The 11,599-nt window shown below is 34.1% G+C and overlaps 1 protein-coding gene across 1 annotated transcript; it reads left to right on the top strand.

Annotated features, from left to right (window-relative positions):
- Nucleotides 1–370: 370 nt before the first annotated feature.
- Nucleotides 371–9,493, top strand: LOC144849479 (uncharacterized). The gene is made up of 4 exons (XM_078706396.1): nucleotides 371–595; nucleotides 5,529–5,838; nucleotides 6,021–6,237; nucleotides 6,384–9,493. The coding sequence occupies exons 1-4, from the start codon at nucleotides 521–523 to the stop codon at nucleotides 7,912–7,914; spliced, it is 2,133 nt and encodes a 710-aa protein (XP_078562522.1). The 5' UTR covers nucleotides 371–520; the 3' UTR covers nucleotides 7,915–9,493.
- The last annotated feature ends 2,106 nt before the right edge of the window (nucleotides 9,494–11,599 follow it).

The raw sequence follows: 11,599 nt of genomic DNA, 5'->3' as shown, positions 1-11,599 counted from the left end.
TAATACTCTTCTAAAAAACACAATTCAGACAGTAAACGTGGGTTGGAAAATGTTTAAACCAACATTTCGTGAAGTTTTATTAATATTCGGGAGATGGATGAAAGTTTTGAGAAATCTGGAGGGTCGGAACGTCTGTAACCAACGACAAGCAGAAATGAAGGCCCGATGATCAAACTGAAATCCCAATCAATTAATTAATCAAAATAACAAATAATACGTTTTCATGTTTTGATGATACACACGTCACACACATCTCTCTACTGAGATTTCATCTAATGAATATTCATTATTTTGAGTCACTCTGTACCCAATTAAAACACTTCGCAGTAGTTGTGCGCGCAGACTACGACTAGTATTCGCGGGACGATTGCTCACAGAAGTTTTACGGCGGAGAGAGAGGGGTGGTGAACATACTTTTGTGCGGAGTTAAAAGGCAGTTTTTGCGGTAGGAATACACGCATTCAGGAGATAATACTTCAAACTTTTTAGGCCTGGGAAGTAATTTAATGTATATCTGAATATGAATCAGAAATGGTATCGAGGTGGATATTTATTCGTGAAACAGTCTGCTAAAGACCGTAAACGAGGTTTAAAGGTATGTCAATAATTTGTACAACTTAAATAACTGTATTTATATCAATAATATACTTTTACACTTCATTGAATTTTGTCAATCGAGTCGGATTATTTATTGAAAAGGAGTGTCGACGGAAGGCATGCATTGCAGCTGCTGTAATTATATAGTGTGAGGAGTGGGCCTAATAATTCCAAAATCTTTCTAGGTCAGGCTATATAAATTAGCGCAATAAAGTGTACAATTTATTTGCATATTTATTATCATTATTACCCTATATTTAATAACTCTACTTACTACTAGATAGAGCTTAGAGTAGAGGTTTTATTGTAATGATGTAGGCCCTAATGTTTGAATTATTCTGACGGAGTAGTGTACCCTCTCACTCAGCTCTGTGTGTGTATAGGTAGTATGTCCTCCTCCTCAGCTCACATGACGTACTGTTTTTATTATAATGACTAATAATATTAATATTTCATTGACAACGTATAATTATAATTAGGGTCTAGGCCTATGCTACCCTAACAAAACAAAAAATTTGACAAAAACTTATTTTCACCTCCATTAACCAACTTAAAATAACTTTTTAAATTTCATTTTGTAGTTTGAGTATAGACCTTGGCTAGGGCCAGGCCTGGGTTGGGCCTATTATTTGTATTATAGTCTATTAAACAGGATCCTGCTGAACAGGAGGAACAAATTACCTGCTAGGAATAGGATGTGTAGTCTAGACACACGTAAAAATACGTCTAGGCCTAGGCATAGAGTAGTTTTATAGTACAGTAGTATACAATTTGATTTGAAGTATAGAAAATATTAAAATGAGGGTCTGTCTTGTGTAACATAATTATATTACATATGCCTTACTGCTGGTAGTTTTTAAAAGTTACTTGTTAATGTTCCTATCTTATTGAATAATAACTTGCCATAGTAAATCATTCATTATAAATTGATGTTTATTATCCTATCCTACATAATCACTAACCCCAATTTTTATAAATTAAAACTTATACTTATGTTTGAACCAAATTGTTTGCACACAATATCGTATAAAACAAATTAAACAACAATCTTGACTTTTGAAGCTTTCCATCTTAAATCCTTTTTTAACGATCGTTAAATAGTGTGTACTATTGCACGCCATGTGACCCACAATCGTCCAACCAAATGACAGGAATTAGGTGTTATATAATATAAATGATTCAATATTGTGTGCCTGCCCATGGGTATATGGTAGGAAGACACTGTTGAATCATCTTTATTAATACACCGTTGACCGAGGTTTCCCTGCATGAAATCATCTTTTACAGGACATATTGTTGAATAACAAATCCGGTACTGTAGGCCTACTTACCAATGATACATCACGTAATAGCTTGATTTCTCAGACAGCAAACCACTGGGCATAGCACTGAGAATGTCCATGTGCTTAGTTTCCAGGACGGACGTGATTATAAAGCTAGTGGTAGCCACATGCAGCTACTGCAGTTTTAGTCATGATTATATTATTACTTAAGTTAAAATAAAAGTACACTTACTTTTGTGTTGTTCTCAGGAAATACCCCACTTTACGCTTGAACCCAACCACGCGTTTAATTAAGATGAGCGCCTTACAATGAGACCACTGTCACATATCAGTGCAGTTAGCTCCATGATAATAATGCTATACGATTCAATTGCCATGCATGTCACTGGAATGCACTTACATTTTAGTCTGTTAATATGCATGATTGCAGATGCAGAGACATTCTTTAAAATGGCATTTTAACACTAAAAAGTATACTGTAGTATTGTGTATTTCCTATTAATAATTTGTTTTAAAAAAGGAATGACATCGATGACTAAGGGAAGTGTTAATCACAGTCGTGCAAAAATAATTAATTCGCATTAATTTAACTATGATAGAATTACAGTCCCCGGGATGCGGAAAGATAATGTTTACAAAATATAAAGCAAGTAAACAAAACCGTAGGCCTTTAGGCTAACACAAAACAAAGAAGGCGTTTAAACACGCATGTAGCAACATTTCTCACTTTAACTTTCGGACTCTACATGCTGTGATTTTTTAACACAGAAAGTTGTCAAACGTGAGGGGGTCTGGCGCCTTCTCTACCTCTATAAAATATGAAAATGAAAGAAATTAACACATAAGGTCATTCTATTTACGATAATGGTGTAATACTAACATGATTTCGTGCCAAAGTTCCACACAATCTAGGGCACAAACCACGAAGTTATAAATAAAAATGCTCTAATTTGCTTAGTTAATTTTCAGTTACAAATCGTTTACAAGTGGTTTGAAAAGATAAGTTGCATTCATGCTGAGGGGGTCAGATGCTATTAATACTGGAACACCCATAACATGAAAGCATAGCCTTACAATAACCCCATGGGTCAACCAGTAGGTCATGTACAGTCAAATACAACTCTGTTTAATTTTATTAATAAATTCTTAAACAATAAATGAAAGTTTTACTCTTTCATTTCTTGAGCTTCTTCTTATGATTGATGTGGTTAATTTGTTTTACTTATATAAAATAAATTACTTATTAAATTAATATAGTGATAAATAATAATATAATAACTGTATTTGGCGTTTGAAAAAACTGCACAAACCAAGTATTAAGATCCTAATAAACAATAACAAAATAATACGGTATTTACATTGAAAGAACAAACCAAATGACATTGTTGATTTGAGATAAAGAATAATGTAATATTTTAAGTGTTTTCTACAAACATTACAGCCTTCACGGAACCACAATGAATGATTCGACTTCCTCACAAATCATCTTTATACTACGAAATGATTGAATTAAAAACAAAAAGCTGAAGTACGGAAGAATGAATAACTATCAAATATGCTTCATAAAACGACGAGGGATTATCTCCATATTGAAATATCTTCTTTTTTTAAAATAAAAAGGCATGGAGTAGTAAATATGCATGAGGCCTATGACTTAATGGTGATCAAGTTTGGGTTATACAGTTAAACAGTTATAACATCAAAATATTCTCCAACTATTCAAATAATGACTCAATCTTGAAGTTTAAGACTGCTTTACAAAATACGTATGGTAACGATTTTATTAATATTATTAGTTATGACGTTTGAGTAGATCTTTTGTCTTAATAATAAACAGGCCTCGAGGCTGGTTTGTCTGTATAAATCGAAGACGTGTCTTTCGTGAACAAAAATCAAATTAATGACCGCTTTTAAGTAAAATCACATGAACTAATGTGACTGTGACGAATATCTAGAACATTCTAATGTGTATGAATCAATATTGAAAATAATTAGCTGAAACAGATCGGTCCTCACAGTTAATCGAAATGTTGAGGTAAAGTGAAAGAAAGGCAAAAGATGATTATGGACATACAGATTACAGTATTAATGAGATTTAATAGGATATGTCATATTAAAGCAAAGTGTTTTAATAAAGCACTTCTCGTCATCATCCTCAATTCTCCGATGACGTCATTCTATTATATTTCTTGTACAAACGTCACTTGAATTCATCAAAGTATAAAAGACACTCACTTGAGAATATTACGCTAATGTTTGAACTAAATATAATAATATAATAAATATAATATTTCTTGGAAATAATTCAATCAACGAACGCCTGATTAAGCAGAATAAACAGTTTCTGTATAAGATATTATTTTAAAGCTAATATGGTTCACATCCTAACCGTTTCAGCATGGGTGTCCCAAGTATTTTGGAGGATATCATACTCTATACAGTCAATAGCCTACCTTGTATACAATACAAATCATATTCTTAAGAAACAAATATGTTTACATTTGTTTCACATGACATTTTGTCTTATTTTCTGTTCGTGAAATTTCACAGAAAACTACACAATCGTCATTTCTCTTCAGGAACAACAGGAACTACTCAGCAAATTTGTTAATAAGATTAATTAACTATTTCTTAAATGCCGAATCCAATTATCATCGACAAATTCGAAATTCCACCGTTTTAAACGGAGCGATGGCTTTAATAGTTGGTAATGATGACAGTGTCCACACCAAGGTAGACGCGCGCGCTGAAATACTGATAAAAAAGGTGCGTTTGTTTGTACGCGCGCGCTGAAATGCGGATGCAAAAAAGTGCGTTTGTTTGTACGCGCGTGCGAACTTCGTGTCGTCTCCATGTTGTGTCACTAAAAACTAAAGCGTGAGAATAACATTTCCATACACCTGACATCTATTAGGAGTCCTAATCTGTGTCGTCCTACCGAAAGAATCCAGCAATCTTTATTAATGAATCATAAACGTAACAATCTAAAATATCGGATTCGTTTGACATTGATTTACTTGTAGGAAATAAGCAAACAACACAGCACTGATATCACAGCATTAATTAGTAAAAAAAGTAAAGCATATAATTACTACCGTCCGTTGTTGCTTATGGCTTCTTAATAATTAAACTCACTAACAAGAATTTTTTGTCGGGAAACGCACAAGACACTGCTGTTTTTAGCAAAGTAAAAGAAACATTCAAAATAAACATTTTCTTAAGAACAATGTATAGGTATACAAAATCAATGAGTGTTATACTTACGTATGGGAATAGGCCATAAAAGAAGATGAACGCTCGAGGGCCACGGAAGTTGTCTACCGAAGCTTACAGTTCATCAATGTGTAAAATTGTTTAATTGAGTTGATAAGCTGTGTTCGAGTTTACATACTCCACTGATGAGATAATGTTTGGGGATTTACCGTAAAGTTGTCTACAAAAACAAAAACATATTTAATCATTCATCATGCAATAACCTATATCATTTTATTTGCAGTCATTATATTATCCATTTAGCGCATGCGTACATTCAAAATAACCATGTTTGCACGATGTTCACAATTTTTGCAACATCTTTTAACACACAAATGTTGTAAGACGCTGTAACAATGGTTGCACGTATAATAATTGTTGTTTTGTTCTCTACAGCCATGGAGACGAAAATTCGTTGCAGTACATCAAAACGCGTGTACATCAGGCGTTTCACTTCTGTTCGAATTATACCAAGATGAATTTACGTACAGACAAGTAGCATGTGTTCTACTGAATGACATTACATCTGTAAAAAGATGCACGTCTAGGACCAACAAACACGCGTTTGCTGTGCTATCACCTAGGAGACAGTTGTACCTGGCAGCCGATAGCGAGACGGATGCTTTGGAATGGATTGCTATGCTTAGGAAGTTTATGGTGAAGAAGGCAGCGAAAAGAGATCCTATACCGCCCGAGTCAGAAGACGGTAAGAATATCTACAACGTTTTACTCTTGTTAAAAATCTGATTCTAGCACCATTATCAACCAACCAACCAAATCTCATTTGTACCTCGTTGTTAAAATGACAATAAATAATATCGTATCGTATTATATCAGCAGGTAGATTAGATTAGATTAGTTTTCACTTTTGTTATACTTTATTTCCAGACGGTGTTTTCAATATTTCAATTTTGCCGAATGAGCACTCGGAAAGGCTCGAGTTGTACGAGAATTACCGAATGACCGTCAACAGCCCGTACCTGTGCCTTCACAACTCCCGAAGGATTGTACTCCAGTGGAAACTAATCAATCTAAAACGGTTCATGCTGACTAAAAAGTGTCACGAAAAGGATAGGGACAAGATCTTATACATTTCAACCAATTCGTAAGTTATTTGTATCATTTAGGAACTTTCACGACGATCCCCATGACCACGGGGCTACTGTAATATATTATTAAGAGTTTCATAAAAAGCAAATTAAGAGAAAGTGTGTGTTTTAATTTGTTTTACTGTACTGTTTTATTTTGCAGGCGCTGCAAGAATGGAGAATGCGAGATCGCCATGTACTGCAATCGTGGTAAACAAATAATACCGAAACTCCTCGAAGAAGTAAGTCGCAACAGACATGCCAGGATTTCAAGACGACGATCGATTACGTCATCTATGATCTTTGACATTACTCCAGAAGACCTTGCTAGACTTGGGACAATCTCTGAGAGTTCGTCTGATGACGACACCAGTAAAAAGGGAAGTGAATCCAGCAAAGATAGTGACACGCTTGGAAGAGATGTCCGGCCAAAGTATAGTCCAGATGGCGTAATGCTACGACAGAATAGACAAACACTTCAGAAGTCAATGAATAGGCAATGGAGGACTCCAACTGTTGGTAAACCAATGATAAAGAAACGTCGAGCACCACCCCAGGCCCCGCCCTCACCATCATCGTCGTCATCGTCAGACAAACGGTCTCTTGAGTATTGTCCATCTATTGCGTCATCATCTAGTACCGTGACGTCAGACTTTGATTTTAGTTCAATACCAGAGGATGACATCGCTTCACTCTCAGATCGTTCTCAATGTGGAACCTTAAAAGCGTCAGGAACCAACGACTCGTCGGTTAAATCACCTTCACCGCCGACAGAACAACGGGCTTACAAAGGGACGGCACCAATTACACCAAAGCCTATACCTCCTCGGCCAAAACATCCACCCAAATTATCGCCATTGCTACAAGCTAAATACATAACAGGATCTGTTGAGAAACTATCCTCCAACAAAGAAAACCGTGCCAACTCCCCGCCGACGTCACCAAAATCTACTTTGTCAGCAAACAGTTCATTTAGCAGCATCGATATAAGTACCTCTCCTCCAATACCCCCAAGACGACGAAAACAAAAACACGCAACGCTCGAAAGATGCACCAACATACATATTGACTTGCAAAAACAATCTGAGTCAAAGCCTACGTTAATGCAGATTGCAAACGGAGAAATAACAAGAAAATCTTCTACTTTGAAAAGGGATCGTACAGATAACCAATCTGCTCTAACTGATGTTACAGCAAACGGCCATGTTGAGAATTATAACAACAACGCGTCCGCGTCTTCTTCTGACGAAGACGCGGCGTCGGAAGGTGGACGCTATTCAGACGATTCTGGTGACGTCATGGGAGGTAACTGGTATTATGATATTCGTCCGTATATCAATACTACGAAGGAAAAAAGTGAGGTTAAAGTTGCTTCGGTTGATAAAACCGTTCAAACTGAGGCACAGAAAAACAACATTTCGCCACAGACTTCAAAACCTGAGAAAGATAATAAGAATGAGAACTTTGTTACCACAGCGGATGAATATGAAAGTGATGTTAGTGAAACTAGTTCAGATATGATTGACGTAAAAAAGCAAAAACAAATATCTATAGTTCAAAGTCAAAAGGATAATAAAACTGTTTCCGATAATAAACAACAAGTCGAAAATAGAACAAAATCTGATGTAAACATCGGAACAAGTAACGAAAATAAAATAAATACTATAGTTGATAAGAAAGATGAATTAAGCTGAACGAATACAGAAAATAATTTAATTTACATTGGACTAAGAACAGTTTCATTATATATATTGGCGGGGAGAGCCACGGTGATCTGACAATATAACATCGAACAAAATGAACTTAAAGAAAAAGAAAGAAAGTTTGTCAGAAATGGTAAAATGTGAGGAAACTGACACAGCTAAAAGTGATAAAATCGAAACTGATGAATTTATTCGTAGTAAAGGTTTACGAAGCTGGACCGAACTGTAAAAGTCAGTAAAGTCTCCAAAAAGTACATCAAATTGACCTAAAGACCTGCAAAATAAAGTGATTTTTTTTTTGCAAAATCACACATTTTATTCCAAATACACGTGATGACGTGGTTCGGGAATGTAGAAATGACAATTTGGAATCAATTGCCTGAGTTGATATCAATGTCGTTTGTGTGGAGTGAGGGACGATCTGGTGAAAAGAGTTTGCAATGAATTGATAAATAGTTCAATGAGCAATAACTCCCGTCGAAGAAGAAGTCTTGTTGAAAATGTAAGCAATCTCCCGTCGAAGAAGTCTTGTTGAAGTTGTTGCGTTTGCTGTTATCAATTTGAATTAATTACATTGTTGTGTGACTTTATGAAACATTGTCTTACTTAAGTCTTACCAAGGTGATTGCTTTGGGCTTACTCTGTAAGTGACTAATGTATACGAAGTTTGTACTACTTGTTTTAGAAATATTTGGTTGTTGAGAAAAGGTTGGGTTTGAGAAAAGTTGGTTTTGAGAAAATTTAAATGAGCTTTTCAGAATTTCAAATAATTTGTAGGTGCTTCTTTGAAACAGGAAAGCAATGATAATTAAGCAATTATGTTTTGTATTCACTTTGATCGCAAATTGATATCGATGTGATTGGTCGTTTTAATCTTGTAAGCCGTGCCAACTTTCTACGAACTTAATTATCAACTTAAATACAGCATCTTGATTAGAGATAGCGAAACCTGGCGAGTTTGATTCGATTAAAATGTATACTTGTAAATTAATTGTAAATAGACACAAATTGTTTTTTGCATAATTATTATTAAGTTGAATTAGCAGATAGGATGACGTTTAGCACGGTACCAAGTGGTACCAAACGAGTTTGCTAACTAACAGAGAACACAATTATAATGAGTTGAACTTTGACGTTATCTATTGCTTAATATCATAAGTGCATAAGTTCAAAACATAAATTATATCATGTATGCACTGGTTACCGGCTAATGTGATGGAAAAAATGTTAAAATGATATAATGAATATTAAGTTTATGCTTAACTGGTTAAATTATTGGTATACGCATCGCTGATTGGTTAATTGAGATTGAAACAAGTTGGCCTGGAGTTATCCTGTGCTAAGTCAGTTTATGGTTGGATATCCCTGTCTTTTTTCCTCTATCGATAAGAAGCAAAACCTCTAACAAACCCCTTGGGATAAAGGACCTATATAAGTGCTATCTTTTCCAGAAACACCGACTCAAAATCACTATTCTTTTTTAAATGTTAATTAGGGTTAATCTATCGTCAGAAAACAATCTTAATTAGCATACGGGTTGTGATCACGTTTTAGTACAAAGTATCCTGAAGTTGACTCAACAGTTACAAATGACAGATTTAAAAACGGCGACGATGACTCTACTTTCTAGTACTTTAACAAAGAACATTCTTAGCTGAAAATATGGATTTCTTATTCTCAACACAATTTGTGGTGCTCAAGTTATCTCTGATCAAATGTCATTATTAGTTAAAAATAATTAGAAATATCGAAAATGTTATTTTAATGAATTGGCATAAGTCTTTATCTTTATAAATGTACAATTTAATATGCAAATTAAATAAAATGTTTAATTTTAAAGATGTTACTTTGTGTGTTTGTAAGGTTTAAAAAGGTTATCATTCATAACTTTATCTTAAATATTATTTAAGTTTGTTGTTTAGTGGTTCAGTTTTACACATGTTATTTATAATGTTAAATCGTATGTTTTAAGATATAAATCTAAGAATTTGCCACTTAATTATGATCTTAATCAATGGCAAGGAACAACATGTGGGTGTAGGCAAACTGTCATCAGCACATGGCCTTCAGATAGATAACCAACTTCTGGTTATACAAGAACGTGGGTAAAGAAAATCATCTTGAAGGTCACATCACCAAGTAGTTGGTTCACATCAACAACAGGGAGGTATCAACGGATTTTCTAAAATTGAAATAATCATGATCACGTGTTCAGATCATTCTCTAATCCTAATCTTAAAAAAACAAAAATCGAAGCTTTATCTTATGTAACGCTCCAATTCGCAATGAATTGTGTTTCTTCAAAACCCCTTCATTTGTCCTTCCCTTGTAAATTTTATTCTAATTAATTAATCTAACCTCAAATTTACCACTAAGTTCAGGAAATGACACACCGTTCAAACCTCTGCAATCTTGCATGAAAACAAAAGCGCTGCTCAACTCTAATAAACACTCAATCCACGGTATCGTAATGGTTAATGAGTTGCGTGTATGCATATTTTTTTACATTGTGTCAACAAAAGTCGTACATATTTGCGCGCCTATGCGACTGACGACGTATTTATTATATTATAATTTAAATTATTGATTAATGATTTTATTGACATATACCCAGAGACAATTCACACTAACTTTTTATTGGGAAGAAAATGTAAAAAGAAACCAAATATCACTTTCGATTTTTACAAAAATTATCTCTGTTTGTCAGGTTGTCCTTAAATAATTAATATTGATCTTTACGTGAACTTCAGTATTCATGGCTGTAAGCATTGACATATGTATTTATCAATTATCCGTGGACAACGCAATTGAATTACTCTAACAAAGATATAGTGAATTGTTCACTATACATTTTATAAAAAATAAACTGCTACTACCAACAGTGTATAAAGCATTAGTCATCATACATTAAGTCTAAGTAACATGGTTGAAAATAGCTAACATTTTCGTCACTTTAGGTTCGATAATACATTAATCAAACATTGATGATTGAGCCATTTATAGGCCTAAAGCTATTAAGTTTTTCCAACAAAGAAAAGAATATACTGTATCAATAAAAGTAGGCCTAATTTCGCTTTTAAAAACGACAAAAAAAACAATTGAATTTAACCAGCAACCCAAAATGAATACAAATGTCACATTAAAATTGCCTCCTCAACAAAAATTATATACACCTTTTAATGTTAATAAACGGTAAACAACTTTTAAAAGTAAATAGGTATTTTAGTATAAATACACCAATGATGTATTAGGCCAAAGTAAAAGTTCTAAATGTATTAATGATGACAATTAACATGGTTGAATAAAGTAGGTAAGATCTTCGTAAATTTAGGTTAAAAATAGCTCACTTACAAGAACTTAATAATGTACTTCCGAATCAGAACGCATGTCATTTTAGTACAGGATGTGCAATCTCGTGCGATGTGACGTCATAAAAGGTTTGCTTTACACACAATTCAAGTTTTATCAGGGGTTTGAAATATTATTATTAAAGTCTCCATGTATATATATCTGATAATCGCCACAACACAATACGTATTAATAATTATATTGTATCTCACAATCTACATACAGTAACATCATGGTGGTACAAGTCACGGTTTTCTAAATACGACTGATATATTAAAATGATAATATATAATGAAAATAATAACTTTATGAGGCCCTCCCTATCAAG

This window comes from Antedon bifida, chromosome 8 (genome assembly GCF_963402885.1).
Source record: "Antedon bifida chromosome 8, ecAntBifi1.1, whole genome shotgun sequence".
Lineage (NCBI taxonomy): Eukaryota > Metazoa > Echinodermata > Crinoidea > Comatulida > Antedonidae > Antedon > Antedon bifida.
Note: the sequence above shows the minus strand (reverse complement) of the source record. Positions and strands in the feature narration are given on the sequence as shown.